At 51.5% G+C, this 18238-nt stretch overlaps 1 protein-coding gene across 3 annotated transcripts in view; it reads left to right on the top strand.

Annotated features, from left to right (window-relative positions):
- JAG1 (jagged canonical Notch ligand 1) overlaps positions 1-8429 on the top strand; it is a 33623-nt gene extending 25194 nt beyond the window's left edge. For 2 of the 3 annotated variants that reach the window (XM_061210020.1, XM_061210018.1), the window contains 14 exons: positions 264-414; positions 1218-1382; positions 1861-1974; positions 2479-2592; positions 2676-2789; positions 2929-3045; positions 3531-3558; positions 4021-4106; positions 5231-5344; positions 5993-6102; positions 6187-6420; positions 6632-6763; positions 6953-7103; positions 7884-8429. In XM_061210020.1, coding sequence (XP_061066003.1) covers positions 264-414; positions 1218-1382; positions 1861-1974; positions 2479-2592; positions 2676-2789; positions 2929-3045; positions 3531-3558; positions 4021-4106; positions 5231-5344; positions 5993-6102; positions 6187-6420; positions 6632-6763; positions 6953-7103; positions 7884-8341 — 2088 coding nt within the window. In that variant the 3' untranslated portion in view covers positions 8342-8429. The remainder of the gene's footprint in view (positions 1-263; positions 415-1217; positions 1383-1860; positions 1975-2478; positions 2593-2675; positions 2790-2928; positions 3046-3530; positions 3559-4020; positions 4107-5230; positions 5345-5992; positions 6103-6186; positions 6421-6631; positions 6764-6952; positions 7104-7883) is intronic. The other variant, XM_061210019.1, reaches the window with a different exon arrangement.
- The last annotated feature ends 9809 nt before the right edge of the window (positions 8430-18238 follow it).

Below are 18238 nucleotides of genomic sequence, written 5' to 3'. Positions count from 1 at the left end.
ATGAGTGATTTTCTTCCCGGTGCCCGGTAGCCTGTCGATTTCTCTTTGTCCGTTTCATCCCAGACCCAGCACTCTCTCCTTCTGCCCTGTTGTCTCAAATGCGTACCTGGACAGTCGCTAGGACACAACTGTAAATCATGCTGGTGTTCTCCGAACGGAAGCAGACGGAAGGGTCAAATTCCAGTGGCCGCTGCCCCAGAGGAGTCATAATCACGCCTTTGTTTTACTTTGTGTCCCCCCTCCCCTGCCCCTGGTCCTCGCAGCTGGACATCGATTATTGCGAGCCCAATCCCTGCCAGAACGGTGCCCAGTGCTACAACCGTGCCAGCGACTATTTCTGCAAGTGTCCCGAGGACTATGAAGGCAAGAACTGCTCCCACCTTAAAGACCACTGCCGCACCACCCCCTGTGAAGGTACCTCCCTCCCCGCCAGGGTTCTGGCTTGTCTTCAAGGCTGCTCTCCTCTGCCCGTTCGTCACTGCCCCGTGACACTCGGAGGGAAGCCAGAACACATGGAAACAACGTATTCAGGCCCACCAGTCGGGGGGACCATACCTGCAAGTAGCCCAGGGCAGAGAAGGGAATTCACTTAGCATCCCCGTTCTGGGGGACGCTCACGTGCAAGGCCGAGATGGGTTCCTCAGGGCACCTCTGCCAGTACAACTTTCTGCCTCGGTGATATCTGCACCGTCAGGTACAGTAGCCTCGGGACACGTGTGGCCCGGAGCGTTTAGAGTGTGACCAGGGCAACTAGAAGCCCTGATTTACTTACTTTTCATTCACTTAAATTTAAACGGCCGCCTGTCGCTGCTGTGTGAGGTGGCTCAGGCTTCCAGGTTCTGTAAGTTCGTCCTGCAGCCGTAAGTGCCCTTACGTCGAGGGAAAGGCTGTTCCTCCTCCTTAGCCAGCTTCCGGCAAATTCGGTAGATGTATCAGTAGAGGGAGGATGAACAGGGCCCGCAGACATGTGGGCTCCTTGGCTCCATAGGGAGAAAACGCCTAAAAAAAAAAAAATCTCTCTGCCTGGGGTCTCGGCTTTGCCTGTCCCAGCGTGACACGGCACGTTGCCAGTCTTGGCCCCCGAGGTGCTGGCTTCTTACCGTCATTAGCCGACGGGTGCCTGGCTCCAGGAGAGCAGGCGTGGCGTGGGTCCTGGGCTCAGAAACACCGGGTCTTCGGGTCCCTGGCGGGGATCTGACCCCAAGTCTGTCTCGCAGTGATTGACAGCTGCACGGTGGCCATGGCCTCCAATGACACGCCTGAAGGGGTGCGCTATATTTCCTCCAATGTCTGCGGTCCCCACGGGAAGTGCAAGAGTCAGTCGGGAGGCAAATTCACCTGTGACTGTAACAAAGGCTTCACTGGAACATACTGCCATGAAAGTAAGACCCCGCATCCTCGGGGAATGGGCCGAGGTCCCCCCAACCCTGTCCCGGCCCAGCTGGGGGGCATCTGGAATCATTTCAGGAGAGACCAGTCCAGGTTTACCATCTACAATCTAAGACTGAGGTCATGTTTAACTTACGAGATCACTGACGCGCCTCAAGTCTTCAGCACGTTTATTTTAGAATGTTTTGGAACCTTACTAGATCGGGTGGTCCTCTTTCCCTAGGAGTTTCCTCCCCACTCTCACCAAGTAGCTTAGTGCGAGGACATTAAATAAAAGGGACGGGGTGCTCTCTGGAGGCCCCTGCTTGATAAAACTGCCTGCCGGATTCAGAAACACTCCTGACGGAGTTAAATGTTGAGGTGCCCGGTGTATTTTCTCAGGAGGGGCAGGGAAACCCATAGAACAGTGCTTGGCGGTGGCATTACTTTTCCTTCACTTACCTGTGTTTCTGTTTGTTTTTCCTTTCACAGATATTAACGACTGTGAGAGCAACCCCTGTAAAAATGGTGGCACTTGCATCGATGGTGTCAACTCCTACAAGTGTATCTGCAGTGGCGGCTGGGAGGGCGCCTACTGTGAGACCAGTGAGTCAGGGGTCCTTTGGGGACAGACAGCTCTGGGGGGTGTGGGCAGGACAGAATCCACATGGGAAGCCATTCTTCTTCGTGGAAATATCTGGGAGTAAGACCCCGACAATTCCTGCCCTGCGACGGCATGGCCTGTTTTTTTTTTTGGCCTATTTGCATGTGTTGATGCTGACGCCAGCCAGCAGGAAGGAACTTCTGCGGAGGAGCTTATAGAATTAGACCCTGTAATTAGGGTGATAGATATCCCCGCTTGCAGGAAAAGCGATCATCTTTCTGTTTGGGTTGTCGTTTCTGCCCATCTTGACTTTAACTTCCGTGGCCTGTCAGGGGCTCCTTTATTCCTGGGAAAGGGTGACCGTGTTTAAGTCCCCAGGTGGCTCTGCTGGTTTTGAACTGGGCGTGGAAAGCAGGGGATGGGGGTGGAGAGATGCAGTTCTCAGGCGTCGCAGGGCGTGGATGGGCCTGGGAGCGTCTTCAGCCGGGCGTCTCCTCTGATTGCAGATATTAACGACTGCAGCCAGAACCCCTGCCACAACGGGGGCTCGTGTCGTGACCTGGTCAACGACTTTTACTGCGACTGTAAAAACGGGTGGAAAGGCAAGACCTGCCACTCACGTAAGTGGTGGCCGGCCGGGATCCTGCCCTGTCTTCCGTGAGCAGGGCCGGCCAGGGGCTCACGCCGGGATCTTCTCCTCCAGGTGACAGCCAGTGTGACGAGGCTACGTGCAACAATGGTGGCACCTGCTATGACGAGGGGGACGCTTTCAAGTGCATGTGTCCCGGAGGCTGGGAAGGAACGACCTGTAACATAGGTACCTTTCTGCCCTCCCTGGGCTTCGCAGGGGCCGTGGGCCTGTGAGTCTATGCCTGTTTCCCGGGACCTGGTTTCTGCCCCTCCAGACTGTTGCTGGATCCTCAGGGAGGGTGGTCCTGTCTGCTCTTATCTCGTAGCCCGAAACAGTAGCTGCCTGCCTAATCCCTGCCACAATGGGGGCACCTGTGTGGTCAACGGCGAGTCCTTCACGTGTGTCTGCAAGGAAGGCTGGGAGGGGCCCATCTGTACGCAGAGTGAGTGTTTCCCCCCGGCTTGCCACCTTGAACTCTCTGAGGGCTGCAGGAGTCCATCCTGACACCCCCAGGGACTGGCAATGGAAACCAGAAGCAGAGCTGTTTGATGTCTGCTTCTGCATCACCTGGGTCTGTTCTAATGACTTGATGGGATGCAGCCCTGACCTGGGCATGAGAAAGTCGCCGAGGAGATAAGTGGAGACAGATGGTGTCGTGGTTCCCAGCTCCGGTCTGACCAGCAGCCTGTCTCCATCCATTCTCACACCCCCTGCCCACCCCACCCAGGGCCTCTTCCTGTGTACATGTGTCCCACGGCGAATGGGACCAAGTGTGGTGTGGGCCTGGTTCCAATTGAGCAGAGGTCTTAAGCTCCTTCTGCCGGTGTTAACGACAGCTTTATCATCTGGGTATCGTGGAAATCACTGGTGTTTTTACTTAGGGCTAAGAAGGCCTCGCTGTTAAGTTGTCTTTTTTTTACTTTGCAGATACCAATGACTGCAGTCCTCATCCCTGGTAAGCATGGCCACCTTTTAAGCCGGCACTTGTTGTCTGTGATACATGTGGGCATCTCCTGGGGATCTTGTTTGAAGTGCAGGTTCGGATGTGGGAGGTCTGGGGGCTGCTGCACATTCCTCCTCTCTGACAAGCTCCCAGGCAATGCCGATCCTGCTGGTCCGTGGACCACACTTTAATTAGTCAGGTTGTGTCCTCATTTAGAGCAGTGATTCTCAACCTTGGCTGTACGCGAGAATCACCCGGGGAGCATTTATAAGTTCCAGTGCCTGGGCTGCAACCGAGACCTGTGATATTAGACTCTCTGGGGGTGGGACCCAGGCATCAGTGTTTTTAAAGCTCCCAGGCAGTGGTGCGTGTGAGCAGGGGTGAGAGCCCGCCGATCGTAACTGGCACGGCTCCCTTTGAACTGGCAGGGGGAGTGGTGGACTGGTGGTGACCGAGGGGTCTTTGCTTTCACAGTTACAACAGTGGCACGTGCGTGGATGGAGAGAACTGGTACCGCTGTGAGTGCGCCCCCGGCTTCGCTGGGCCCGACTGCAGGATAAGTAAGGACCACCTCCGACTGGGTCTCCCCACTCCAAACCCTCAGCCTGAGAGTTTTCATCTTTAAAATAATTATGGCCATGGTTCTAAGTAGCCTTGACAAGTAACCTCCTGCCTCCAGCTGGGATTAAGATGGCCCTGGCTGGACTCTCCCTCCCAGGTACCTGCCGGCCCCTCCCTGGGGGACACAGCCCTCCTTGCTCTAGGGGAGAGAGTGTCAGCCACAGAATTTGGTGATTAATCTACTGTGAGGTCCTAGGGAAAGAGTGTGCCTGTCCCCGTGACTAACATGAAGTTATGGGCAAGCGGACGTTGCCACAGCCATGCCGGTGGGGGACAGAGCTAAGGCCACAGAAGGGACTGGGGCTGCGGTTTCCAGGGCTTGATCAGGCCCCGGTGAAATGATTAAACAAAATGGAGGCAGGCAATGCAGTTTTTCAGGAAGTTCACAGTTTATTCTTTATTTTGAGCCTTTTTCCTACTTTTTTTACATGCCCTTTCTTTTGCCAAAAAAGGTGATAGATTACTTGTACTTCTTTGTGTTCTTGTCCCTAAAGTATTTAAAGTTTTACTGGTCCTTGAGGTCCCCCAGTCTGGGACTTCAAGAACTACTAGATGGGGGAACTGTGTATCTGTTTCATGTTTCTGAATCGGGAGTCGGCAAATTATGGCCTGGGGGCCAAAATAAAGTTTTATTGACACACAGCCACACCCTTGTTGATGTACTGTCTAGGGCTGCTTTCATGCTGCAGCAGAGTTGGGCAGTCGTGACGGAGACCACATGGCCTGCAAAGCCTAAACTACTTACTAGCTGACCCTTTTCAAGATCTTTGCCGGCCCTTGTTCTAAATTGTACTATCAAAGAAAAAGGAACCTCAGTTAAAAATTGCTGCTTCCCCATATGATTCTCAGCTGTTAGAAATCAGGCTAGCGGTGGTCCTTGTGGGGCAGTGACTGGAGACTTTGGGAGTACTGATGATCTGTTTCTTTATTTGGGTGCTGGTCATGTGATGAAAATGCGTTAAGCTTATACTTAGAAAGCTTATCTGTACGTTTTGTCAGTAAAAACTTAGAAAAACATTGCTGCCTCCCACTGGGGCCTAAGCTCGACCTCCATTTTTCCTAGACATCAACGAATGCCAGTCTTCACCTTGTGCCTTCGGGGCAACCTGTGTGGATGAGATCAATGGGTACCGGTGTGTCTGCCCCCCAGGGCACAGTGGTGCTAAATGCCAGGAAGGTACGTGGGCCGGGCCCAGCTGCCCGTGTGTCCTGCGGGCTGAGCGGGCACTGCAGTCACTGTTTTGACTGTTCGTGAGTGGACAGTATGCTCAGGGAGAGGAACACGGAGGGGACATCCACTTGGGACCACGGGGAAGGGGAAACCTGAGGGGGGGTCCCATGAAAACAGGGTAGCTGTTGGTTTTAGCCAGCTGTTGCCACAGCTATGCTGTGTGACAACCATCGCTGATCTCCATGCGTACAACAAGTATTGGTGTTGCTCGTGGGCACAAAGGGCAGAAGCAGAGCGATGGATGCCTCGGCTTGGGTGCCCAGGTCTGTGTGCCACCCCATCCTCCTTGGACCAGCACTGTGTCCAGGGCATGTCCTTTTCCTGGCAAATGGCAGGCTCTCAAGGGGCCAAGCTCACCCGGGAGAGACTCTGCTCACATCGCATCCCAACGCACTGCACTGACCAAAGCCGGTCACGTGGCTAGGTGCAAAGGCCACCGGGGAGGGAGGGACGCTTGCCCATCGTGGGAGCAACTGTGTTGTCACGGGGCAAGGGGCAACAGGTGTAATCACTTCCCGACGGGCAGGGAGTGAAGAATCAGGAGAACCGTCTCCAGAAAAGGCAACTCCTCCCACTCACGAGTCTCCACCTCAGTTTCAGGGAGATCTTGCATCACCGTGGGGAGCGTGATACCTGATGGGGCCAAGTGGGACGATGACTGCAACACCTGCCAGTGCCTGGACGGGAGGATCGCCTGCTCGAAGGTAGGCGTGGCCCCCGCCGCCGGCGTTCTGGTCCTGGAACTGCCAACGAGCGTCTCCTGAGCTCTACTCTGTCTGTCTCTGCAGGTGTGGTGTGGCCCCCGCCCTTGCTCGCTGCACAAAGGGCACAGCGAGTGCCCCAGCGGGCAGAGCTGCATCCCCATCCTGGACGCCCAGTGCTTCGTGCGCCCCTGCACTGGTGTGGGTGAGTGCCGGTCCTCCAGCCTCCAGCCCGTGAAGACCAAGTGTGCCTCCGACCCCTACTACCAGGACAACTGTGCCAACATCACGTTCACCTTCAACAAGGAGATGATGTCGCCGGTACGGAACACCTTGCTGGCTTTGGAGAGGTGGGGTGTGTCTGCTTGCCCTAAAGCAGGGGTGTCACGAGCTTGGATCTCCTCCTCCTTAGCCTAGATTCTTGTCTTACACCAGAGCTCAGCTTCTGAATATAGCTTCACTTTCAAGCAAACAGCAGCCTTTTTTCCTTCTGCTCTTTTACATGTGTGCGGATTTAAAAATCTCGTTCTAGGGTCTCACCACAGAGCACATTTGCAGCGAATTGCGGAATTTGAATATTTTGAAGAATGTTTCTGCTGAATATTCAATCTACATAGCTTGCGAGCCTTCCCCTTCTGCAAACAATGAAATACACGTGGCCATTGTGAGTATGAGACCCATGCACGCTTAGTTGTTTGATTGCGAAGTAGCTCAGAAACTTCACTTAGCCAGTGTCCAGGTGAGCAGATACATTGAAGGAGAGCTTGACATACACGTGTGGTCAAATAATTTTGAATAAAGGTGACTGTAGAGTGTCCCTGACCCTCTGGTCTGATGAGTCTTCCTTTTCCAGTCTGCTGAAGACATCCGGGATGATGGAAACCCAATCAAGGAAATCACCGACAAAATTATAGATCTTGTTAGTAAACGAGAAGGGAACAGCTCACTGATCGCCGCCGTTGCAGAAGTGAGAGTTCAGAGGCGTCCTCTGAAGAACAGAACAGGTAGGTGGTGGGGGCAGTGGTCCCTTTCTGTGAGGACCGTCCGTCCATCTCATCAATAAGACCAATACAACCGGCGTCCAGTAAAACCGCCAGGGTGGGGAGTTACTTGACGGTTCCCTACTCAAGGACCCCCCCATGTTTAACTGAGAAAACAGAGGCCGGCTGACGTGACCAAGGTCACATGGCAAAGGGCAGAGGCGGCCCTGACTTGTTCCCCTGCCTGCAAGCTGTGCTCCGGCAGGCGGGCGCCCTTCCAGGCACGCATTGTCTCTGGGCCCCGGGAAGAGCATGGCTGTGCCTTGAGCGCGTGTCTGTGCGGAGCCTGTCCTGTGCTCCGGTATCGGGGGACAGCCCGTCCTAAGCACTGAGACACGGGTTTGATAGATGGCTCAATGGCCCTGCAGGATGTCCAGGGTCCCCCGTGGATGCCCCGAGCATCACCGTTCTAGTGAAGCGACTTGCCGGGCGCAGGACCACTGGGGGCATTTGAGCCGTCCGTGCCGGGACCCTCTTTCTGATGGTTCTGAAAACCGGCTCCTCTAATGAGCTGCCTAAGTAGCCAGACTCCCCGTGACCGGCCCAGATGCTGCTCCGCACCAAGGCGGGAGCCTCTACAGGCTGCTGCTCGGCCTGGTCTCTCCGGGGATGCTGGATCTCTGAGGATGCTGGGAGGTGATGATGTGTGGTTGGGAAAGGGACTCGTCCCCACGCGCCCTTCTTAGGGACCAAGGACAGGGGAGCTGTGGGCGCGGGGCTCACGGGGGTGCCCCTGCCTTGCAGATTTCCTGGTGCCCCTGCTGAGCTCGGTCCTGACCGTGGCCTGGGTCTGCTGCCTGGTGACCGCCTTCTACTGGTGCGTGCGCAAGCGGCGGAAGCCCGGCAGCCACGCGCGCTCGGCCTCTGAGGAGAGCACCACCAACAACGTGCGGGAGCAGCTGAACCAGATCAAGAACCCCATTGAGAAGCACGGGGCCAACACGGTCCCCATCAAGGACTACGAGAACAAGAACTCCAAAATGTCCAAAATAAGGACACACAACTCGGAGGTGGAGGAGGACGACATGGACAAGCACCAGCAGAAAGCCCGCTTCGCCAGGCAGGCCACGTACACGCTGGTCGACAGAGAGGAGAAGTCCCCCCACGGCACGCCGGCCAAGCACCCGAACTGGACAAACAAACAGGACAACAGAGACCTGGAGAGCGCGCAGAGCCTGAACCGCATGGAGTACATCGTATAGCAGACGGCGGGCGGAGTCTGAGGGCGCCCGGGGTTCCTGAAGCTTCTCCAGCTGTCCTGTCGTGTTCCGGTCCCAGGCTGTCCTTGACGTTAGAATCCCTGTGTTAATTTAAGTTCTGACAAGCTGGCTTACACTGGCAATGGTAGTTTCTGTGGTTGGCTGGGCAGTACTGCATCGCACAGCTATGCAAACACCAGGCCCCGGGGCCCTGGGGCCCCGCACCTGTCGGATCAGGCTCCCAGGAGAACACCCGGCCCCCCGAGGCCTTCAGCCTCCACTTCTGCCAGATGTCCCGATGGTGATGCAGTCTTAGGATCATAGTTTTTATTTATATTTATTGACTCTTGAGTTGTTTTTGTATATTGGTTTTATGATGACGTCCAAGTAGTTCTGTATTTGAAAAGTGCCTTTGCAGCTCAGAACCACAGCAACTATCACAAATGAGTTTATTATTTATTTTTTTTATTGTATTTTGTTGTTGTTGTTGTTGGGGGAGGGGTACTTTGATGTCAGCAGTTTCTGGTAAAATGAAGAATTTAAAGAGGAAAAATGTCAAAAGTAGAATTTTGTATAGTTCTGTAAATAATTCTTTTTTATTAATCACTGTGTATATTTGATTTATTAACTTAATAATCAAGAGCCTTAAGACATCATTCCTTTTTATTTATATGTACGTGTTTAGAATTGAAGGTTTTTGATAGCGTTGTAAGCGTATGGCTTTATTTTTTTGACCTTATTTTCTTATTATGTGTTGCCTATAAGCCAAAATTAAGGTGTTTGAAAATAGTTTATTTTAAGACAATAGGATGGCCTTCTGTGCCTGGAATACTGGTGGAGTTTTTTTTTTTTTTTTTTTTTTTCGTACGACGTCAGATGTTTAAAACCCCGACTGAGGCAGTTTGAGAGTTAGCCTAGAACAAGTTTTTTGTTTTCTGGTTTTTTTTTTGCTTTGGACTTGAAAGAGACAGGCAGGTGATCTGCTACCAAGCAGTTTAAGGGAACAAGCTGAGCTATGACTAAACGTAGCCAAAACGTGAGTGGTTGAAGATCATTAAAGATATCAAATTAATTGTGTGAAGTTGGAAGCACACCAGTCTTATCTTGTAAATTCTGATTTCTTTTCACCATTCGTAATGTAAGACTGAACCACTTGTAGATTTGATTTTTTGTTGTTATCTACTGCATTTAGGGAGTATTCTCATAAGCTAGTTGAATACTTGAACCGTAAAATGTCCAGAAAGGTCACTGTTTAGATTTGCCAGAGTCCACTGCCTGCCTTAAGTGAGGAAATCAAAATGCTATGACGAAATTTAAGATCAAAAAGACTTACTAAAAACTGATTTCGTTGGTTCACCGTTAAGACCGTGAAGATCCTTTGTATTGTCCTCTTAGTGTTATACGAACATAAACATACATCTTTGATGTGTTGTTCCTGGCAATAAATTTTGAAAAGTCATATTTATTAAATTTTTTTGTACGAAAACACGGACCAGTGTGGCCTCTTCTGAGCTTACGTAGTTCTGCCTGGCTCTGCCTTGTGCCTTTGCCACCGCCCTGGGTCTGTCCTGGTGACTGGGGTGTGAGAAGTAGGCTGTGCTTGACAGGGGCCCCCATCAAGAACGGAAAGCCTTTTCAGCCATAACATTCTCGAAACCCCGAGGGGCTGCTGTGAAGCTGGAGCTGTGAGCCCCGTCTTGGGGGCCTAGATGCCCTTGTTATTCGACAGCAAGTGTGAATACTGCTTGAATAAACACCACTGGATTAATGGCCTGCAGTGTGGACTGAATTGTTTTGAGCACTTGCGGGGAACGCCCACCGCAGTAAAAGGGTTTTAAATAGCTTGGAATTGGTGCTGGGGGATTAGGAGGGAGCCTGGAGGCTTTCTCTTTTTTTTTTTTCCCCTGGCTGGTTGGATGAATGTGGATGTCCTGCCTTCACTGCAGACCACACCCTTGTGGCTTTTGTGCACCTTGTGCCTCTGGGCTGGTCTCCGCAGGAGGCGGTGGTTACAAGCTTCTGGGGTGACAGCCCTTCTGCTCCTCACCACCTTGCTCCTAGGGAGTGCGCGAGTGGCTGGCCTCCCGTGCACCCTTGGGGTGCCGGGTGCCTGGCCTTCCGTGAGGTGCCAGAGCCGGGCTGCTCCTACCTCTAAAGGGCAGGTAAGCTGTGGTTATTGCTCGTGGCTGCTGGGGCCAGAGGCCAACAAGCCTGCCCCACATGGTGGGGCGGGGTGGAGTGGGGGAAGCTTTGCCTCTGGCATCTCGGCACTGAGGGATGAACCACCAGTGACAGGCACGTGGACAGCTTCCAGCAGCTTTGAGGAGTTGCCAGGAGTTCCCTCCTCTGGTTAGGAAGCCATAGCTTACCCTCCTCGGAGCTGTGACACCTAGGCTGTCACCCCCCTCCAGTCTTCATAGTATAACAACTCCAGTTGGAAGGACAAACTGAGCGGAGGGGAAAGCTACGGGGATGTTTATCTTTCTTCATTCTTGGGAAGCGTCTCTTTCTACCAGGCTAGGAGGTGTGTCCTGATGGGCATCTTGGTTAAGAATGGATGGCGGGTTGAAGTGTCCCTGGTTCCTTGTGCACGAGCGGAGGCCACCAGGGGAATCAGTCCGGGACAGAGTTTTGGCTTGGGGAGGGAGCGCGAAGGACCTGGCCTGTGACGGGTCTGGGTTTCCACGGTGTCTCCCTATCCTGGTACGGCGCCCCTCCCCCCATCACTGCTCTGCGGGGGTCGGGTCAGAGGGAGGGAGCAGTGCTTTCCCGCTACAGACCCCACGAGCAGGACAGTCTGAGTTCAAATGCTACCTTGCCCTGGTGGTTTGTAAACTTGGATTCTGCAGGACCCAGAATTCCCTGGGTAGTTGCCAAAGGCTTGTGTGCCAAGAAGAAAGTTTAATGAGCCTCTGCAATTCTTTATTCCAGGAGGGAAGTGATCTTGTGATTGTTATTTTTAAGGAGCCTTCTATGCAGGACATGCTGGGTAGTGGAAAGGATGAGATGGTCTCATCTGGACACAGCTCAAAGCCAGGACCTTGGTCGTTAAGGGCGGTTGTCCCCTTTCTCTCCAGGCCCTGGTTATCCTGGGGGCAGGAATGTGCAAAAGAAGGGACTTAGAACCTTCCCCATCCCCTGGGAATGTTCTGTGCCCTCTGTAAGCAGGCCCTGGAAAAGGAAGAATTTTCTGTCCAGAAACATGGCTAACTAGAACTCCAGCATCAGAACATATATATACCATGAAACTCCGGGAAAGCATCAGCTCAAAGTTGGTTGCTTTAGGACGGGACACTGTCCTGGGATTCTAGACTTATGTAACATGGAGTTAGAACAGGGGGGTATATCTTAACTAAAAGCCCAGTGAGACTGGGTGATGAGCAGAAGCGGAACTTGTAAGCTGGGGCGGGGGTTTCTCTTAAATGCAGAGTCCCAGGCCTGGCCCATGATTCATAAGCGGGGCCTGGGAACCTGTATTTTCAACAAGCTGTCCCCTCCTCCCCCAATCCTCCCTGGTTTAGGTACAGCAAACTTTGAGAACAGCTTCACTAACATACTAAAGTACAAGCTCTTCCATTAATTCCAAGGCTTTTCCTCCTTGTTAAACTGAATTAAGTAGTCTGGAAGCCGGTTTGTTGCTCAATTGCCACCTGACATCATTTTTAAGTAAATTAATGACACCGCCCCTCGAACAAGTTGTGGTGTAAGAGCTTCATTTTATTGGCTGATCTGAGGGGGTCAGTGAGTCAAAGTTAACTTATTTGGTAATATTTCTTAGGTAGCAAAGAGCCCAAGGAACCAGATTGTGGGTTTCCCACATTTCTGAACGGCATACACCTGTCGACCCCAAAGTGAGCAAGTGTGCGGCTAAAAACCAGCTGCCTTTAAAGAAAAAAAAAAGAAAAAGTCCCACCATCCTGCAGAGGTTTGCAACTTGGGCTGAGCAAAGTTCCAGCAAAGTTTCCGCTTCGACGGCGGCTTTCTTTCTTGCCTCTACTGGGAATGAGAAACAGGAGTTCAGAGGTTCCCGGGCTGGGAAGACACACAAGTACTGGGTTATGGGAAGTCTCCTCCTGCTAATGTGTATTTATACTTTGTAAACTCTGATTCATCTGAGCATTGAAACAGAAATCTGCTTCCTGAGGTTCTGTTTTTAAATAGATAGTTTGCAAAAACAACAATTATTTTTCTTAACATTTTTTTTTCCATCCCACAAGCAGCTAAACATGCCGGCTCGGGCTATGTCAGGCTCCAACTATGCCAACAGACAGCTTGGTCATCAGAGGTAGGAGGGTGCCCCGAGGCCGTTCTGTGGGGTTCTGGCCCCAGAAGTCTTAAAAACAAAGTTTAGAAACCATTAGGGCAATCGTGTTGTGTCACTTTAAGTCCATGAGATATTCCTGGGTCTATTAAGAATAACGAATTTCCCTTTGTGAACAACTGCCTTCTGATGGTGGTTAAAAGTAAGGGCAAGTGGGGGTGATGCTCGCAGGGCTGTGGGTACCGCTGCCTGGCACAGACAGCCCTGCACACCTGCATGGCACCCTCTGAGATCGTGTCACGAGGGTGCGGCTCCCTGGCTTTGGACATGAATTCTACCTGTGTCACTTGCTCCCGCATGCCAGGCACAGCCTCCTGGCTTACAGTGTGTTTCTTTCAAGTCCCAGGCGGCTTTTACAAGTCTTAAATTCTGTATCATTATGCACGGGCCCAGTATTAACCTGTGATATGAAAGTTGGGGAAATTAACTTGGAGAGTAAAGGCTCTTAAACCCAATGAGAACCTTGAATCGAGGCCTCCCCGCCGCCCCGCCCCGCCCCCTGCAACTGTCCACATCAGGACACCCAAGGGTTGAATTACGACGAGAGCAAAAGCAGATGCCAGAAACATGAAAGTAACAGCTTTGTTTCAAAGAGAAGCTCTCCTGGCAGGGACAGTGGGGCTCCTCCACGATCCCCAGGGGAACACAAGTTAGCAGCTGGCTTCCTAATGACTACTCAGCACCCAGACGGGTTGGCCCTCGGCTCTGTTTTGCACCTGAAGAGTGAAAAGCTGCTTTACTTCATCCTTTCTGAGAAATGTGCAGTTGAAAAGCCTTCATTGGAGACTCGCCGGGTTATTAATGCAATCAGTGACCTTACCAGCGAAAGGATCCATCCCTCCTTACCTTCCCAGAAGGGGAAGCTGAGGCCTAGAGAGGATCAGGGACCTGTCCCAGGCCACACAGAGTTAGCAACAGCCAGGACTGGAACCTGGGGCTCCTGCTAGCTGGGCTGCTGCGTTTTCTGCGTCTTCCGGGGATTTGCCTGGTTTATGTCCAGATCCTGCCCTGGATGTGATTTTCAAAGGTAAAGAATTGGGAGATCAGCAGTTAACAAAAAGGGAGGCTGCAGGAAGCTGCTGTAAAGACAGTGGCGTTGATCTGAGCTGTGCCTCCTCTGGGCTTTGCCTAGAAAGTGACATCTTTATAAATCCGTGAGCAACAGATATTTTCCAAACCAAAGGCAGATGAAGACGCATCCCTTCGGAGGTGATTTCCTTGTTCTTGGGCAGCTTCACATGTCCTTTTTAGTTTCTGCTTCATAGAATTAGAAGATGAATCGCAGGAAAAGAGGCTCAGAAAGGAAAGCAAGTGACAGCCCCCTATATCCTACTCCTCCCTGTGCGTTGCACACACGTGCACGCCCTTCCACAGGGGTTTTCAGGATGATCACGACGCTCTCAGTGTCTGAGGCAGTTGGGAGGGTGCCGGCCAGTGTCAGGTGACTTGCAATTACAACAGGCCTCCTCTCACACCCCCTAACCACGCTTGCCTCCTGGGCAGGCTACGTCCAGGTTATGGAGCAAAAAGCCCCTGAGCAGCTAAAAAGATGAAAAGCCAAGGCAGTTGAACATGATGCCACGCCACGACGGGGTGCAGCCACGCCATGATGGGGTGCAGCGGGGCTGGCACAGACGCACCTAGGAGTTTCTGGAACCGCCCGTGGGCCGCTCTGCCTCTTCCACCAACACCTGTGCTCTCCCCACCCGCCGAGGAGGGATGGAAGCGGGTCCCACATCTCTAACCTGTTTGTCATGTTGTGGAGGCCAGAATTAGGCGTAGTATGCTAAAGTTTCCTATGCGCTGAGGCACCAGCGCCGACCAATTTGGGAAAACTCCATCCTGGGGACAGAAATGTCAACCCTCCAAGTTCAGGACATGGACAACCAGATAGCCTCAGGGGGCTCTCTGGCTTGGCAGGGATGGTTTTTGGAAGTGTTTTTGAAAGAATCCAAGGCACAAAACAGAAAGGAAGGGCACAAATGTGAACCAGCTGCTGTTTTGCACAAAACTAAGGACATGGTGGCTGAGATGTGAAGGAAAGGGAGTGGGAGGGGCGAGTCAGGCCTCCCCACCCCCTCTGCTCTCCCAGCACCCAAGGCCGGTATCTCGGCATTTGCTTCCTGTGCATTCTCGGTCCAACACTCAACAAAAGAGGCCCTGAACAGAATGTAAATTGATGCAGCCACTATGGAAAACAGTCTGGAGTTTCCTTAAAAAACTAAAAATAGAGCTAACCATATGATCCAGCAATCTTACTCCTGGGCATACATCTGGAAAAGATGAAAACTCTAATTTGAAAAGATACATGCACCTAAATGTTCATAGCAGCACTATTTACAACATCCAAGACATGGAAGCAACCTAAGTGTCCAACAGATGAATGGATAAAGCAGATATGGTATATATATATGCAATGGAATATTACTCAGCCACAAAAAAAGAATGAAATATTGTCATTTGCAGCAACATGGATGGACCTAGAGATTATCATACTAAGTGAAATAAGTCAGACAGAGAAAGACAAATATCATATGATATCACTTATATGTGAAATCTAAAAAAAATAATACAAATCAACTTATTTGCAAAACAGAAACAGACTCACAGACATAGAAAAGAAACTTATGGTTACTAAAGGCGAAAGGGAAGAGGGAGGGATAAATTAGGAGTATACGATTAAAAGATACATACCACTATACATAAAATAGATAAACAACAAGGATTTACCGTATAGCACAGGGAACTATATTCAATATCTTGTAATAACCTATAATGGAAAAGCATCTGAAGCTGTACACCTGAAACTAACACAATATTATAAGTCAACTATAGTTCAATTTAAATAGATAGAAAGGCCCAAACATCTCCTCCTGGGTGCTCTGCCTCCAACTGGGCCTGCCACTTTCACCTTCTCGGGCACAGGGCCAGGCTGAGCACTGAGCCGTCAGGGGCCTGCACTCTGAAGCCGCACTTCCTTGATTCCCCTGCAGCTATTCCATCCCAACTCCTGGCATTAGTATTTTCTGCCTGGGCGGCGTGAGGCGCACACTAGAGCGGCCCAACAGCAATTTCTGGGCTTTGGGTTTGGACAGGCCTGGATTCTAGGCTCTGCCACTTACCAACTCGGGGAAAGTTTCCAAAATTCTCTGTGCCTCAGTTTCCCCATCTGTGAAATGGTGATAAGAAATGTGTGCCACTGTTAGTATTCATGAAAAAGGGCCGCAGGAAGAAAGAACGCTGCTCTCAGTATTTCTCTTAGCATCCTATGAGACCAGAGAGTCCATTAAAAGATGAAGGAATCCAGCTAGATTTCAGTGACAGCCTCCGCTCTCACCATTGAACTGGGCCCCTGTCAGAGAAGAGCCAAGGGCTGCTGGATCTGGTGGTAGATGGCTCCCAAAGACTCCTGGTCCCTGGTTCTTTGACCAAACCCTAATCTAAGTCCTACTGTGAAGGGATTTTTCAGACCTAATTAAAGTCCCAAATTCAGTTAGCCTTAAAATATGGAGATTATCCCAGTGGGGCTGACCTAATCACAGGAGCTTTAAAAGCAGGGAGTTTTCTCAGGCTGGTCACAGAAGGAGAAGTCAGAGAGATTCAAAATATGAAAGAGATTCAGCACAAGGGGTTTCTCCATTACTGAGATGGAGGGGTAGGCATGTGGCAAGGTCCTGAGAACAGCCAGGAGATGCTGAGCAAACCCCCTGGCCAACCACCAGCAGGACCCCAGGGCTCTTAGTCTCACAGCTGCCAACAACCCAAAGGAGCCTGGAAGTGGGTCTTTCACTAGTCGAGCCTCCAGATGAGGACACAGCCCAGCTGACACCTTGATTCCAGCCTTCTGAGACCCAAAGCGGAGGACCCAGCTAAAAGGTGTCAGGAACCGAGATAATAACTACGTGTTGTTTGAAGCTGCTAGTTTGTGGTAATTTGTTACGCAGCAACAGCAAACCAATGCAGGCCTCTTGTAAAGGGGGTGGCACCAGGCTGTGTCTGGTGTGGGTGCTATACCGTATTTGGTTCTGACTACATAAATCGTGGACTTTTTCCTGGATCAATTCAGTGTCTGCTACCAGTGTTGCAGATAGAAAAGCTCATTTAAGACAAGAGTGAACTACAGGATCACAAAAAGTCTTGGTGCCCAATTAAATTCTACAACAGTGTGTGGTCTGAGAATGTAGATGACTCGCTATAGCCTCTAAACAATACTACTAGAACATAGTTCTTCCATATCCATCCTCTTCACTGTTTTATAAGATTAAGGCCAAACAAGGTAAGCTCAGGTGCCTGGACTTGGAGGACTCCAGGACACACCGTCTTGGGCCAGTTTTCTCTCCTCATGAAACGTGATAATGTCTGACTCCTGTTTCCTTGCTGATGCTTTCAGTGGACTGGACGTCTCAGGATCACTTCGTAATGCCTTTCCCTGTAGGGATATTCCTTCCCTGGCTGTCCTCACTGAGCTGTGACCCTCTCCTCCGCACTGAAAGGGGCTAAATGTCGAGCCCAACTTTCTCTCCCACCATCTCCTCTCTCCTCAGTTTGTGCTCTGATGGTGGGCGCTGGCCTGGGTGGGCATGCAAAGCCAGTGGCAGAGAGTGAAGATTCTCTCAAGTATGGTGCGCTTTTCTAAAATATTACTAGGACCTAGAATTAGACCTTACGAACATGAGGAACAACAGCCAGAGCTGTTTCTACAACCAGGACCCAGAACATGCGATTTGATAAACTGGTACTGAGAAACACTGTCTTCAAGAGAAAGGAAGGCCAATTTGAAGTAGGAAATTCACAGACAGACCGAGAGTCTGCTTGTCTTTGAGCCTGTACAGAGACTTCAGGTGAGATCCAGAAGGTTCTTCCAGCTGGAGATTCTTATTAGCATCAAAACAAGAACTCCAACAGCACACCCCCTGCAGTTCTGACACAGAGAGCACTTCTTCCCACTGGAGAGCTACCTGAGGATGCTTCTCTAGCTGCCCCGGGCTCTGCCCAGGTAGGCTCCACCCTGCTCTACAGGTCGCTGAGCTGAACAGAAGGCGCTGGGGAAAGGCTCACAGGCAAGCATTTTAAGGAGAATATGTTATACAAAGCAAAGCAGGGTTGCTGTTTCACAAGCCCCCATTCGCGCTGACATCATTTCGGGAAGGTCTTCCAGGCCCCTCCCACCGGGACACATCCCAAAGGCACAGCCCATGTGTCACGTCAGGCCTGGAGGTCGCCCTAATTCACCATTCCCCCTCCTCCCACCGACAACAGGAACGGATGGGCTGGTCTTAGTCCTCCCAGGCACCCACAGTGGGTTTGGGAAAGAGCCCTCCACATTCTTCTCACCAGCTGAGCATGTGAAGGAGGAACTGAAAAGGCCTTAGGAGCCACTGGGCCCAGAAAAACCCCCCAGCCAATCCATCACCTGCCTCCTCTGGAGAAGGGTCTGCCTGTCCATCCCGCAAATCCAGGGGCAGGTGGAGAGAGGGCTGTGAGGCAGTGGGGGAAGTGAGGGCTGAGGCTGTGTCCCGGAGTGTGTGTGTGTCCGTGAGTGTGTGTGTCCACCAGTGTGTGTATCCATGTGTGTGTGT

The sequence above is a fragment of the Eubalaena glacialis genome, chromosome 13 (assembly GCF_028564815.1).
Source record: "Eubalaena glacialis isolate mEubGla1 chromosome 13, mEubGla1.1.hap2.+ XY, whole genome shotgun sequence".
NCBI lineage: Eukaryota > Metazoa > Chordata > Mammalia > Artiodactyla > Balaenidae > Eubalaena > Eubalaena glacialis.
Note: the sequence above shows the minus strand (reverse complement) of the source record. Positions and strands in the feature narration are given on the sequence as shown.